Source organism: Xenopus laevis, chromosome 5L, assembly GCF_017654675.1.
Source record: "Xenopus laevis strain J_2021 chromosome 5L, Xenopus_laevis_v10.1, whole genome shotgun sequence".
NCBI lineage: Eukaryota > Metazoa > Chordata > Amphibia > Anura > Pipidae > Xenopus > Xenopus laevis.
Window position 1 is genome coordinate 19,885,506 of NC_054379.1, and position 16,146 is coordinate 19,901,651.

Genomic DNA, 16,146 nt, shown 5'->3' on the forward strand with positions numbered 1-16,146 from the left:
AAAAAAGTAGCAATAACAATCAATTTGTAGCCTTACAGAGCGTTTGTGTTTTTATATGGGCGTCAGTGACCCCCGTTTGAAAGCTGGAAAGAGAAGAAGAAGGCAAATCATTCAAAGCTATAAAGCAGGGGTCCCCAACCTTTTTCACCCGTGAGCAACATTCAGATGTAAAAAGAGTTGGGAGCAACACAACCATGAAATATGTTCCTGGGGTGCCTAATAAGGGTTGTAATTGGCTATTGGTAGCCCCAATGTGGACTGGCAGACTACAGGAAGTTCTGTTTGGCAGGACATCTGGTTTTTATACAACCAAAGCTTGCCTCCAACCCAGGAATTCGAAAATAAGCTCCTGTTTGAGGCCATTGGGAGCAACATCCAAGGGGTTTATAGTATAAAGAAAGAGAAAATAAAGACCAAAGGAGAAGTGGTTTCGATTTAGCCATTCTATTACACACTAAAACTTAACTCAAAGGTGAACCACCCCCTTTAAAAAAAATTTTATCCAGTTTGCCAAACACTTGTCCTGCCTATGCCCCAGTTCTGCTTGTTCCATGGTCCTCATTCAAAATGTGGCCCCTTGTTTTTAGCAGTATGTACTGGCCCCTGGTTCTTAACAAATATAAAGCTACATTTTCATACATTACCTTATACATTTCTCTGCAGTGTCCTCCCCTACTGAGCTTGCTCCCTGACTTGACGCCTTTGCTAGCAACTAATGTTTGAATATGTCACAATTGCTTTATAACACACCATTAAAGTCAAGGAGCATGCTCAGTAGGGGCTGAACATCAACTGACGTTTTGTACTGAGTGGGGAACCTAGAAGGGGCAGTTGGTAAGGACAAGATGTCCTGAGACAAAGAGCAGAGCCCGGGGGGATGCTAGTGACTTACTAACGCCTTCCCCGGAGTCATAAATGAGCCCTATTATATGTGAGGTTCTATTTGAAAACCATTTATCTTTAAGGAGAACTTCCCCCTTTAGCAAATGTAGGTATTTGGCACATGGACTTTAGCCAAGGTCGGGCTGGGCCAGTGGGATACCGGGTACAAAACTCGGTGGGCCCCGGTCCTCGTGACTCCCACCAGCCCAGAACCGCTCCCTGCGTGAAGCCTTTTCTGTGGCTTCTGACCTCTCTCCCTGGCAAAAGGAAGAAGGCAGGTGCTGGGGGCCGGAGGGGGCTTTGCGTCTGCATTGGGGGGCCTAGGGGTGTGTGGTGGGCCCACCAGTCTGACGCTGGCTGTAGTTTTGCCACATTTCAGGGAACCTCAAAGAATTCCAAAATTCCTGTGAAATAAAAGCAAATTGCAGAGTCTCTTAGCAGCCGCGCCGCTGGATCTGCAGATAAAATGTCTGTAAAATGTGTGTTTCCCAGCGCGCAGGAAATAATTACACATTACACAATGAAATTGTAGCAATTTAGTAAATGGCTCAAACAAAAAAAAAACCTGCAAACTTTTATTTCAAACTAAAAAAAAACACTGCAGAGAGGTGCTCATTCCTGTACTGGCAGAGGTGTGTCAGGCTCAGACCTGGACTGGCAAACTGTGGGTTCTGGCAAATGCCAGAGGGGCTGCTATCAGGTGCCATAGAAAGTCACTATTTAGTGGGCTGCTGGGATCTGTTTGGGCCTCTTTGTACTTGGAATGCCAGGGACTATTTTGACTCCTAATCCAGACCTGGTCAGTCCCCTCTATTAGTTAATGTATTGGTATTTACTAGATGCCGACTGCTCTGTTCTGAGCTCACATGGAAAAGCCTCTCCCCTGTATTCTTCTTAAAGACAGAGGGCAATAGACTGACTAAAAAAGCCTCTACAAGGCAGCCATCTCAGGTCATTTTGCCTGGTCATGTGCTTTCAGAAAGAGCCAGCACTTTAGGATGGAACTGCTTTCTGGCAGGCTGTTGTTTCTCCTACTAAATGTGTCGTAGTGGGACCTGGATTTTACTATTAAATACTGTTCTTAGATCTACCAGACAGCTGTTATCTTGTGTTAGGGAGCTGCTATCTGATTACCTTCCCATTGTTCTGTTGTTAGGCTGCTGGGGGAGGAAAGGGAGGGGGTTGATATCACTCCAATTTGCAGTACAGCAGTAAAGAGTGACTGAAGTTTATCAGAGCACAATCACAGTTTATCAGAGCACAGTCACATGACTGGAGGCAGCTGGGAAACTGACAATATGTCTAGCCCTATGTCAGATTTCAAAATTAAATATAAAAAAATCTGTTTGCTCTTTTGAGAAACGGATTTCAGCGCAGAATTCTGCTGGAGCAGCACTATTAACTGATGCATTTTGGGAAAAAAAATTCCCATGACAGTATCCCTTTAATAAGTGCTAGGAAATAAAGATTATCTTGTGCATCCCGCTGCCAGCAGCCCTGTGCCTCTATGTTAATAAACCCTATGAAACCCTTAGGGCTCTTACACACGGGTGTTTTTAGGACACTACATCTGGGAGTAAAGAGCTCAAGCATTTATCTGGGCCTGTGCCCCCCTAATATTGAGTTAGTTATATCCATTTAACATTAATTATATCCATCCCATAAAAATTGCAATTTTGAACAGATTCTAGAGTCTGTCACTAGGTGGATCATGCAGTCAGAACTTACAGCAGAGAAATCCTTGCCAATATATTGCTGTAAATTGTCCAGATATCATTGAAACCAGCCCCGTCGGCATTGTTATCATCCCCCCTCTAGATAAAGTACAACTCCTTGGAAGGTTCATGTCAGCGCAATTAGCATATTAGTCTTAGTTGCCCTTTATTCATTCACCAGCATTCTGCCTCTCCTCTCTCTATCTCCATACTGTCATTTTATGCCCTGACTCCTAATTACCGTTTGGCCCAATAAAGACAAAAGCTGTCACTGCAAGATATAGCATCATGATAAAGGTATATTGCTGGCAGTTTCCCCCGATATTACTAGCAGCCGCTTTAACACTTGGTACTCGGCACCGGAGGAGAGTTTATTAGGGTAATCTCAGGAGCAGCAGTTATTTGCAGCAGGAGAATGGCAGGTACAAGAGGGGCCTCTGTGACTCATTATATGACTTCCTTTCCTCTCGCTGTAATTGGAATTGGGGACGTCGTTATTCTCTCCAGGCACCAAAAGCACCGGCCTAAAAACTTATCTGGTTCCTCAAGGTGATGAAACTGCTCCATATATTTAATAGTTTGTTCTCTGCAACTTATCCACACAGGAATGCAACACACGACTCCTAATCTGTATCTGTAGCCCCCTAAATTTGCTTATAGCCTGTACACAGAGATACCATAAAATTATGGCAGCATAGGTATTCCCCTGCAGGGCCGCCATCAGGGGGGAGAGTTGTAGGGGGCCCGAGGGTAAGGGGGGCCCGGCCACACCGCACTTACTTGATTAGCCGGGCCCCCCTGCTTTCTGAGAGCTGCTGACTTTGGGAAGGCAGGGCAGGAGCACAGGGGGAGGTATCTTCTGTCCATTACTTTCCCTTATTGGTCACAGAGTTGTCCCGGTTGAGCTGCTCAGGGATTGGATAGCTGAGGTTTGAACTTCCCCTCCAGCTCATCCAATCACCATGCAGCTTTACCAGGACTTGAAATTCTGTGACCAATAAGGGAAGCATATGTTGTCACTGGAAGAAGATGCAGCCACCTGTGCTCCCCTCCTCCCTTCTGTAGTTGGCAGCTCACTGACAGCAGGTGGGCCACACTAATGAAGTAAATGTAACATGGTAACCCTTTGTGGTCCCTGTTGTGTGGTGGGGGCTGGGCACCAATTTTTTTTTAAACTTCTGAACGTTTAGGGAGGGCCCTGGCCACCAATGTTCTTATAACGTGGTGGAATTTTTTTTTCTTATCATGTGGGGTCCTAGCCACCAATATTTTTTAATGGGGGGCCCTAAACACAAATGTTTTTTATGGGGGCCCTGACCATCAATGTTTTTATGGGGGCACTGACCACCAATGTTTTTTTATTGGGGGGTCCTGACCACCAATATTTTTTTTTTTTTTACTGTATGGTGGGGGGTGGACTTGTGGGGTGGGGAGGGTGGACCTATAGGTGGGGCTTGCGGTGGGCGCAGCCCAGGGGGCCCAGGAAATGTTGTCGTATGGGGCCCAGCAGTTTCTGATGGCAGCCCTGTTCCCCTGTACTAAGCACAATTCAGCAGGTACAGCCCCCAGAGTTTGCTCATAGCCTGTAGCCTGTACCATAAAACTATGACAGCATAGGTATTCCCCTGTACTAAGCACAATTCAGCAGGAACAGCCCCTAAGTTTGCTCATAGTCTGTACAGAGAGATACCATAAAACTATGCCAGTATATGTATTTCTATGTACTAAGCGCTGCAGGACAATGTAAGTGGATAAACGCACCTTTTCATTGGACAATTACATATATTATCTGTTGAGATTTCTATTGTGGAATTGTTACAGAACAGAAGTGGAAGTTACAGAACAGAAGAGAAATATTTTATTCATGGAGTGAAACCTCTATGTAGGATGGTTCCTCGCAGGGTCTGCATTCGGGAGCTCCATTCAGTGGAACAGTGGGGGAACCAATACATTCTACCTGCCCAAAATTTTTCATGTGATGCTTTTGTTGCAGAGCAGTTTCAGTGCTACAGAGAACCACATAGGAAGCTGCTTGTACAGAACAGCAAACCTAGCAGAGATGATTCCTTTATTATCTAAATAGCTCTTTTGTGTATAAAACTTGCTGTTTCCGTGTGAGTGTGAGTGACCTCTGATTCTTTGTATATAAAGTGTTCTAAAAACAGTGAGTTTCGTATTGGAACAGCAGGAGCAAACAAGTATCACTGTGACTATTGCATTTGCTGTTTGTGCACAGGGCTGCTGTATCATTTACAACATACACCAGCCTTAATGAAGTATAATTCTAAACTCTTCGTCCCTGACTCTTACCTTCCACATGTTTTCCCACATGACCAGCCTTATAAATGGGTCACAGTGGTACATACAGAATGAGGATCCACAGGTGGACCCTGCCCAGACAGAGGGGAAGCTGAGTGGCACATATAGAATGAGAAACCACATATGGACCCTGCCCAGACAGATGGGAAGGTGAGGGGTACATACAGAATGAGGATCCACAGATGGACCCTGCCCAGACAGAGGGAAAGTTGAGTGGTACATACAGAATGAGGATCCACAGATGGACCCTGCCCAGACAGAGGGGAAGCTGAGTGGTACATACAGAATGAGGAACCACAGATGGACCCTGCCCAGACAGAGGGGAAGGTGAGTGGTACATACAGAATGAGGATCCACAGATGGACCCTGCCCAGACAGAGGGAAAGTTGAGTGGTACATACAGAATGAGGAACCACAGATGGACCCTGCCCAGACAGAGGAAAAGTTGAGTGGTACATACAGAATGATCAACCACAGATGGACCCTGCCCAGACAGAGGGAACGTTGAGTGGTACATACAGAATTAGGAAACGCAGATGGACCTTGTCCAGACAGAGGGAAAGTTGGATGGTAAATACAGAATGATGAACCACAGATGGACCCTGCCCAGACAGAGGGAAAGTTGAGTGGTACATACAGAATGAGGAACCACAGATGGACCTTGCCCAGACAGAGGGGAAGCTGAGTGGAACATACAAAATGAGGAACCACAGATGGACCCTGCCCAGACAGAGGGGAAGGTGAGTGGTACATATAGAATGATGAACCACAGATGGACCCTGCCCAGACAGAGGGAACGTTAAGTGGTATATACAGAATGAGGAAACGCAGATGGACCTTGTTCAGACAGAGGGAAAGTTGAATGGTAAATACAGAATGAGAAACCACATATGGACCCTGCCCAGACAGTGGGGAGGGTGGGTGGTACATACTAAATGAGAAACCACAGATGGACCCTGCCCAGACAGAGGGAAAGTTGAGTGGTACAAACAGAATGAGGAAACGCAGATGGACCTTGTTCAGACAGAGGGAAAGTTGAATGGTAAATACAGAATGAGAAACCACATATGGACCCTGCCCAGACAGTGGGGAAGGTGGGTGGTACATACTAAATGAGAAACCACAGATGGACCCTGCCCAGACAGAGGGAAAGTTGAGTGGTACAAACAGAATGAGAAAACGCAGATGGACCTTGTCCAGACAGAGGGAAAGTTGAGTGGTAAATACAGAATGAGGAACCACAGATGGACCCTGCCCAGACAGAGGGGAAGCTGAGTGGTACATACAGAATGAGGAACCACAGGTGGCCCCTATATGAATACCAAGAAACCACTTCTTACCCTTTCCTTGCCTTTACTCAGTATATACTGATATCTCAGTGTCAGGATGACATGACAGACAAGAATACAGGGAGAATGATAACAGGAGATGAGTGTATAAATGAGCAGCTGGAGATCATATACATTACCATCAGGACTGATCTGAGTTATGTTTAACCAGAGAACAGACATCGGAATCATATCAAGGAATTTACATTTCGCTTTATGTTCCGACCCCTCCGTGTCAGCTCGTGCTTTAAAGGGAAGTTCTGGGAAATCAGTTTCTGTTTGATTTATGGGAATCAGATTTATGACATGCCAGGAATACAGCAGGGAATGTGAACTGGCGACTGCGCTGGGGAAAATAACGTGCCAGTCTGCTCTGATAGGAGCGCACTAAGCAACTTGCCTCCACCAACAAGCTCCTTGGGTTACAGAAAATGTCTGACTGTATGACAGGGGGTTCCACATATGACACGTGACGTGATCAATGAGCTTTTGTACATAGATAGGAGCTGCCATACTGCAGATTTTAGATTCTGTGCACATAAAACATTTTCTATACAAAATATTGCTTGACTTGACAGAGGTTACACATAGTGCAGTCTATTTCTCACCACTAGAGGAGCTGTTTTATTTAAGTCTTTGAATATTTCTGAACTCATGAAACACTGTAGTAGCTGCAGCTCGTTGAGAAGAAGTTTAGCCTGCGGCGTTGGTTTCTGGACGTCTGGCAAACGTCTCCCTAAGTCTAGAGGAACGGAACAGATGGAATGTGTGCGTCGCTCCATCTGTTCCTTCTCTGCCTACTTCTCAAGCACTATGCCACCCCCCATGTATAAACTGATATATGCAGAGAAAGATGTTTTGTGTGGGCAGTCACCAATGTCTTTGTACTAATAAACCCCACTTATGTAAAATGGATATTTTAGATTGCAAGCTCCAAGCTCTGTGTCTCTTATAATGTGCTACTTAAAGGAGAACTAAAGTTTAACAAAGAGTAAGGATAGGAATATTACACTTTATGTTTTGTGCTTCTGTACCAGCCCAAGGCAACCACAGCCCATTAGCATTAAAGATCGGTGTCTCCAAAGATGCCCCAGTAGCTCCCCATCTTCTTTTCTGCTGATTCACTGCACATGCTCTGTGCTGCTGTCACTTACCGAGCTTAAGGACCCACTCACAATAAACAGTATATATACAAAATAACAGTCACAATTAGGGTTGCCATCTTTTTGAAAAAGCTTTACCGGCCAGGGAAGGGGACTGGTCCACGAGGTGGAGGATCGTGATGTAAATGGGTGGGGTTGTGATGTCACAGTGGCGGGATTATGATGTCACAGGGGCAGGGTCATAATGTTGAGGGGTGGACCCTAGTCATGGAGCATGGAATCGGTAAGTATTGTAACTATAAACCAGGGGTCTCCAACATTTTTGGCAAAATGTTTTTTTTTTGCGAGGACCGGGGGTGGCAGGGGTCAGCAGCAAATTTGGACGCGGTTGGGGACACCTACTATAAAGGGAAGAAAGGGGTGGGCTGGGAGGTGCATTAGAGGCAGGTCGGGAGCAGTTTGACTGGTGATCACAAATTTACCGGCAGCTACATTGCCGGTAAATTTGTAATACTAGCCCCACCTTGGCTGGTAATTTACCGGCTACACGGTTCAATACTGGCCAAGTGGCAACATAGCAGCATAGAAATCAGTGCAGTCTGCATCACAGTTTATTCATAATCAGTCCTGTAGCATCAGCTTTTATGACAGCATACCTCTCAACGTTTTGGAAGTAAAAAGAAGGGCAAAATTTTTTTTCGTATGTAGAACAGAAAGATTTTTTGACCAAGCCCCTTTCTGTGGCCACACCCCCTAATTACCATGTTCATTTTACAAAATTTGGCAGGTTATGAAAGTTTAAAAATATTTCTCCTTATCTAAACTGTTTTTTGTGTCTCAAAATTGTTACAAAGTATCTTATCTGCACCTGTTGGCTGTTCTGGGCTCTCTGCTAAAAGCCAATTAAGTGAGAAACTTTGTTTCTTTTTCTGGCTGTTCAGTGCAGAGAAAATAGGGACTTTCCAGTACAAATGAGGGACTGCGGGTTGAACTGACAAAAGAGGGACTGTCCCTCCATAAAAAGGGACAGTTGGGAGGTCTGTTGATGATTTCCCCCAACCCCTAAGCTTAGCTTCTCCCCAGCAGCCCAGAGCTCACTGAGCATGTGCAGTGTCACTGACGCACAAGGTGGGGAGCTGCTGGGGGTAATATCGAAGGCCTGATTAATTACTGTTATAGGACTGCCGAGCCTCTTTGCTGGTGCAGTACAGTATATAAAATACAGCACTTCTATGTTTATTCTTTTTAAGTTCTTCTTTAATATTTGTTACTGTGTATATTGTTTTTTATTGCAATTATGATCTCCCTGTTTGTTATGATTGCTGTATTGTAAAACTGTACAGAGCTGTGTATAGTACTATATAAATTAAATATAATGTATACAAATCATACCTTTAAAGGGGAAGTAAAGACTTGCAAAATGAACACTTTTGCATTTCCATTTATAGGTATAATATATGTATGTCTGTATTTATATATACGTTATGAGCACTCCCTCCCTGTGCTGTCGATTTACTGTACTGGACTCTGGATCGGAGTCCCTAAACCTAACATCTGTTTCACCATCTTTAATTCCCCTTTAATGCCAATGTGTTTCTGGGACACATTGGCTCTATTCTGCTTTGGGAGACAAGTGATTAATCGTTAAACACATTATCTAATTAGCAGATGAGATATCGGCCTCTCCCTGGGCCTGGGGCCTCTGTGAGCCTCTAACAGCATTAGGACTTCTGTTAATGAATGGGCGCAGTGTTTGGAGCGCGGGATTCCATCCGTCACTGATTTCCTGGGCGAAACGACAGGCATAACAGTTGTATTTGTCTGGACACTGACTAGTGAATATCGCCATTCATGCCAGCCTCGCACAATTTGCACTATTTCCTGAAATTACTGTTTCTATACAAGTCTCCCCAAGCAGTCACATTAAAATGAGACCCCACAAATGGACACAAGGATCTGCTGGTTGCCGTACCTTTAAATCATTCGTAACGCTAACTTGCGTTTTTCTCTTGTTTTTTCTTGTGCTGTTGCATGGCGTCAGATGGGTGCAGCTCCGAGGGGCAATTGGGCACATGGAGAAGCCCTTCCGGATCTCACTTGAGTATGTTGCCGAAGAACGGGGAACAGTCGCTGCTGTTGATTCCTTCGCTATTAGGAACTGCAGTCAAGGTAACGTACAACTGTATTTACTATTGTACACCCCACGGTTATTTTTCAGGGATTTATTTTTGTCCTTAATTACTTGCCAAGAGTTTCATGTTGCTGATCTCTATGTGCTGCATTGAACTGTTATGATGATGCATACAGGAACCTTCAGTTTGTGTCCTGTACTACTTGCACAATAGATAAGGGGCAGATCATTATACAGGGGTAGAACTGGGAGAGAGAATGTCCCTCAGTGATACTGGATCTCAGGCAGAATAGATAAGGGACAGATCATTATACAGGGGTAGAACTGGGAGGAGAATGTCCCTCAGTGATACTGGATCTCAGGAGGAATAGATAAGGGACAGATCATTATACAGGGGTAGAACTGGGAGAGAGAATGTCCCTCAGTGATACTGGATCTCAGGCAGAATCGATAAGGGATAGATCATTATACAGGGGTAGAACTGGGGGAGAGAATGCCCCTCAGTGATACTGGATCTCAGGCAGAATAGATAAGGGATAGATCATTATACAGGGGTAGAACTGGGGGAGAGAATGCCCCTCAGTGATACTGGATCTCAGGCAGAATAGATAAGGGATAGATCATTATACAGGGGTAGAACTGGGAGAGAGAATGTCCCTCGGTGATACTGGATCTCAGGCAGAATAGATAAGGGATAGATCATTATACAGGGGTAGAACTGGGGGAGAGAATGCCCTGTAGTGATACTGGGAGTGCAAATTTGGGAAAATACCTGTTCCTTCTTGCACATTTTCCAGGGTGTATGAAGTAGATGAAAATATTAAGTGAAGTGCTTGACTTGAATTTTGCCATGCTATTTATTACTAAGCAATTAACAGAATTATAGATTTTTAAAATGGACCGAAGTTCAAAAGTTCCATTTCCAGCTGGGATCCTGGCCTCACGTTGTATGAGCTCTACTCATTTCTAGTATTGAAACCAATATCCCTGCCCCAGGGACACCATTCACAGTATTTTGCTAACACCCTATCTGGAAGGCAGGGAGCAGATACGCCGGAGGCAGGAGACAGAGAGTATTTAGCTGCTGTGTAAACACATAGAGGACTAATTTATACTGCAGTAATCGGAGCAGAAGGAGACGCGTGTGCCTTAGAGACACTTCAATGTAACTGCAATATATCACTGATATCAGCTTCCCAAGCTGGCACTGGGGAAACAGCTAATTTGTACCAATATTGGGCTCTGAGCGGCTCTATACAAATAGATGAGGGCACAATGGAAAGGGCATGGCCGAATTTCAGAGGTCTTTGAATAACGGGTTCCTGGTTAATACACCCATATCTGTAGAAGAGTTAATAATAATAATAATAATAATATATATATAATATATACAGTAGGAGGGGGGGATGTAAGACAGATGATGGCAGGAATTCATCAATACAGGGGCTCATACATTATTTAGATGGAATGCAGTGAATGCTGTTGAACTGATGGGCTCTCATTATTCATACTGCATATCACATTATCCCACACCGGCTCCTCTGCGCTGATTTATAGGTAGCAACTTAGTTTATCTCTTCAACTTTTCCTCCAAAAGTTAAATTAGCACAACCTAATTATCCATAATCCCATGTGGCGGCACAACACAGGCATTTGTTACACTGTGGGTGTGGGACAAAAGAGGGTTGGCATGGAGAGTAGGGCCATGGGAGTTGCAGCAAGAAATTGTACCCCCCAACCAAAGCACACATGCACCACTGATGAACCCAGCACCTGGTTGGACCTGGTTCTTATACAGTGACCTGCTCTTTAGACCCATCTCTGAAAGGGGCTGGTCTGAAATGTGTCAGGTGGAGTCATTTTAAGTAATGGCATCTGCTGTTTTAATGTATAAGCTCTTCCCCACTCTGACCCTCTTTTGTTTCCCCCTTACATGCTAAGACGCAGCTAATGAAAGCTGTCTTTACGTTTACCCTGGGATGCAGACAGTAGGACAAGATTTAGATAGTAGACCAAGATGGAGATAGTAGGACAAGATGGAGATAATAGGGTAAGATGGTGACAGCAGGGCAGGTTGGAGACAGTAGACCAAGATGGAGACAGTAGGGCAAGTTAGAGACAGTAGACCAAGATGGAGACAGTAGGGCAAGTTAGAGACAGTAGATCAAGATGGAGACAGTATACCAATATGGAGATGGTAGGACAAGATGGAGACAGTAGACCAAGATGGAGGCAGTAAGGCTAGATGGAGACAGTAGAGTAAGAATAAATAGAAGGGCAAGATGGAGACAGTAGAGTAAGAAGAAATAGAATGGCAAGATGGAGACAGTAGACCAAGATGGAGACAGTAGGACAATATGGCGATAGTAGGGTAAAATGGAGACAGTAGGGCAAGTTGGAGACAGTACGACAAGATCAAAACAGTAGGACAAGGTGGACAAAGTAGACCAAGATGAAGAGAGCAGGGCAAGATGAAAGCAGCATAATATGGCTAAATTAGGGAAAGGTGGAAATTGTATGGCAAGATTGTGACAGTAAAGGGAGAAGTAGACCGTAGGACAATAGGGAGAGAATTGGGCTAGATGAAGATAGTACAGGGAGACAGTAGATAAGAAAGAGAGAAATAAAATTGGGCAAATATGGACAGTAGAGTAGCACAGAGTTGTGAACTGGGCAAGATGGAGACACTAGGGTAAAATGGAGACAGTAGAGCAAAAGGTCGGAAAATGACCAAGATTGATACAGTCGGAGAAGAGAGTAAGAGAAATGGGCAAATAGGGACAGAAGAGTAGGATAGAGACAGTAGAGCAAAAGGTGAAAATCAGCAAGTTAGAAACAGTAGGGTAATGTGGTGACAGTAGGGCAAAAGGGTGAGAATTGACCAAGATTAAGATAGTCGGACAAAAGGGAGACAGTAGGGCAAGAGGAAACAGAAGCATAAGAAAGAAAGTAGTCAAGATAGAGACTAGGTTCTAATATTTAAGAGAAGAAACTGAAATAATGGAGGGTAATAGTGAGGCTGGGGATGAATGAGGCTCAGGAAGTCAATGGTATAAAGCCAATAAATAATCATAATTGAATGGTAAGTGTCTAACAGATGACAGTGCCACTTCATTCTTTGCTGCAGTTCTTGGTTTTGGATGATTTTGCAACATTCTGGATTTTTCTTCCAGAGCACCACATAGTAAGTATAGCAAGTTAGACTGAAAAAATGACAACACATTCAATGCCTATTAGGTTAGCCCAAAAGGAAAAATGTCCTGACAATGTATCACTGAATACTGATTTGGGCTTTCATGCTGGAAAGGAATTGAACATGTTTTGCGTACCCCCTATATCTGACTATTTACAGCCCATTACGGCAGTAAAAAGCCTTCCTGTACTCGTGGGTATCTCCTTTCCTCTAGTCTTCAAATACATAATATCACCTGCAACTTTCTATGGGGGGGGGAATGAATTAGGCAAGTTCATTTGTATTCCTCTAAAGTGTTTCCGGAAAGGAAAAGAACCACCATTTGTCAAGTCTTTCCCATTATGCATTCATTCAATTAATTTGGTTGCTGTTCTTTTTTCCCTTGTCTATTTTATACATGACGGTACAAACTGAAAACCTTCCCCCCCCCAGATGTGCCCTGTTTATCTAAGGGCAAAATGTTTCAATTAAAAGACCTTTATCATCCAATAAGCTCTGTTCCTGTGAGACTTGCAGACTTTCCCTTGGATATTCATGTATAAATCCTCAGTGAGAAGAGCCTTTCTTGTCAGTATAAGGGCGGCAGTACAAGTGACTGGTGACAATGGAACTCATTAGGTAGGAATAGTAAATCCTCAGCATTCGGAACTAATAGGATTGTCTCTGTCTTACAAATCTGAATGGGATCTCAGTCCCCTCTTCCTTAACCTTTACTTTCTTCTCCATCCATCACATATAATTGCTCTTTACTCCTCTCGGGTGCCTGTTACACAGCGGTGCTTCTTGGATGTTGAGTGTATGGCCTGGTACAGCCCTGACAGGTGCCACTGTGCCACTCCTCTTCATTTGTCTCTTCACCTGAGAAAGGATCAACCGATCCAAAAATATGCATTTTTCAAATAAAGTGATTACTGACAAGAGATATCGGTTCACCAGAGTGATAACTACAACTTGTGAAAGTTTGGAAGGTCTGGCGGTGCCTTACTCTGAAGGTGAACCCTGCTTATCTAATAACTAAGGATCAATTCATCGATAAAGTGTGCATATCTATCATTTATATATCTATCTATCTATCTATCCATCTATTATCTATTCTGTCTGTCTATCTAACTAATCCATCTATCATCTATTCTATCTATCAATCATCTATCTATCTATTTATTCCCTATTATATATTTTATCTATCATCTATCTATCTAATCCAAGTGTCATCTATCTATCTTCCATCTATTATTTAATTTATCTATCATATATCTATCTGCCTATCTATCATCTATTTATCTACAGTATCTATTATCTATCTAGCATCTATCTATCTATCTATCTATCTATCCATTTATCTAGCTATCTATCAGCCATCTATCTACTATTTTTTAATGACAGGGAGTACTATCTATCTATCTATCTATCATCTATCTATCTACTTATTCCATATTAAATATTTTATCTATCATCTGTCTGTTTTATCATCATCTATCTAATCCAAGTGTCATCCATCTATCCATCCATCTATTATCTAATGTATCTATCTATCTATCTATCTATCTATCTATCTATCATCTATTTATTTATCCCATCTATTATATATTTTATCTTTCATATGTCTATCTATCTAATCTAAGTATCATCTATCTATCTATCATTCTTCTATTATCTATTCTATTATATATATATATATATATATATATATATATATATATATATATATATATATATATATATATATATATATATATATATATATATATATATATACTAAATGAAGAGGAACGCACAACCACAAAAAAGATCCAAGGGCTGGGTGCCAGTCTTTAAATATATAAATAATCCCATCGATTACGGCACTCCATATTCAATCAGGCTTAGACAAAGAGTCAATTCATTTAGGTTTATTTAGTGGACCAACGTTTCGATTCCACACAGGAATCAAAACGTTGGTCCACTAAATAAACTTAAATGAATTGACTCTTTTGTATAAGTCTGATTGAATATGGAGTGCCGTAATCGATGGGATTATTATATATATATATCTGTCTATCTATCATTTATCTACACAGTATCTATCTATTATTTATCTATCTTTCCGTCTATCTAATCCATCTGTCATCCATTCTATTTATCATCTATCTATCTATCTATCTATCTATCTATCATCTATCTATCTATCTATCTATCTATCTATCTATCTATCTATCTATCTATCTATCTATGTTTCTATCTATAAAAAAGGGGATACATACAGTATGTGCCTCCACCTGCCTACATGAATACAGTAGCCCTGATTGCAGTTCATGGGGTTCCGGTGTCTGTAACAGGGTGCTGAGAGCTGCAGCCATTCAGGGGCAAAGAGAGTGCAAATAAAAGTCTGACATTTGGGCATTTTTTGCACATTCCACACTGCCTTCCTATATCTAAATTACCTCATTAAACAAGAGATAGCAGGACAATATCAGAGCCAGGCCAAAAGCTAAAAGTGCCCAAGGCAAGCCCCCAGCTGTCATCAATCCCACCCCCCTCATCTCCACCTTCCCCATTGCTTGCCCCTCCCTCACCTTCCGTATTTACCAGCTTTTTGGTGCAGTACTGCTTCTGGATGGCCAGGGCTGGAGTTGGGGAATGCAGCATAGGAATGTGCCCATGGTCCTAGTGCCCCCCCTCAGCACTGTGTCTTCATTGTGTCTGTTCCTGTGAATAAGTGATACTTTCCCCTCTCGTGACTTTTAGAGGATTTGTGCCATTTCCATAGAAACCAAGCAGCAGTGCCCGTTTGTGCTGTTACCAAGGGCTGGCCGTGTGCACATGGAGGTTTTTGTATGGGGGGGGTACGGAATTAATTCTGCATAGACTCCATTCTAATGAATCAGCAGATGGATAATGAGAGGAAGTCATACTGTTAGTTATGGCCCTTTATGATCGGCCTTCGTTCTAATAGACAAACATAAGGGTTTTTTATTGATCTACTTAGTACAAAAGTGTCAGCTAATTACGTCTCGGCCGGACTCTCGTCTGTGCCATTAAATTGTGTCCCTCGTAAAAAAATTAGAATGGACTTGTTAATTACCCTGACAATACGAGGATGAACTGTTCTACCGGGGCCAATAAGAACTGAAGGGGAGAAATATGAAATGCAATGTGCTGCGCTGTACAAAATCCGCCGGATTCTCGCACGTCCTGGGGACTCACCGGCCCCCTTCAATCATCTGTGTCTGGCGCAAGAGCCCCCTGCCCGTATCTATCACACTCACCGCACTGCCAGCTGGGGCCCCACTTGTAACAGATTTATGTCTGAGGAAAACAATAGAAAATTCTTCTGAAATAAACCCGAGCTCAACCAGCATCAACTTGACACTTACCTGTGAGACCAGTTCTTCTTTATTCTAATTATATAGAGCCAAGTTAACTATATAGAGACTGTCCTCATAGTCTGTACAGAGAGATACCATAAACTATGGCAGCATAGGTATCCCCCTGTACT

General features: G+C 43.0%; 1 protein-coding gene across 1 annotated transcript in view; it reads left to right on the plus strand.

Moving 5' to 3' along the window:
- Nucleotides 1-16,146, plus strand: part of LOC108716096 (ALK tyrosine kinase receptor-like) — a 349,880-nt gene that overhangs the window by 255,455 nt on the left and 78,279 nt on the right. Inside the window, exon 5 of the mRNA XM_041562409.1 lies at nucleotides 9,389-9,516. Coding sequence (XP_041418343.1) covers nucleotides 9,389-9,516 — 128 coding nt within the window. The remainder of the gene's footprint in view (nucleotides 1-9,388; nucleotides 9,517-16,146) is intronic.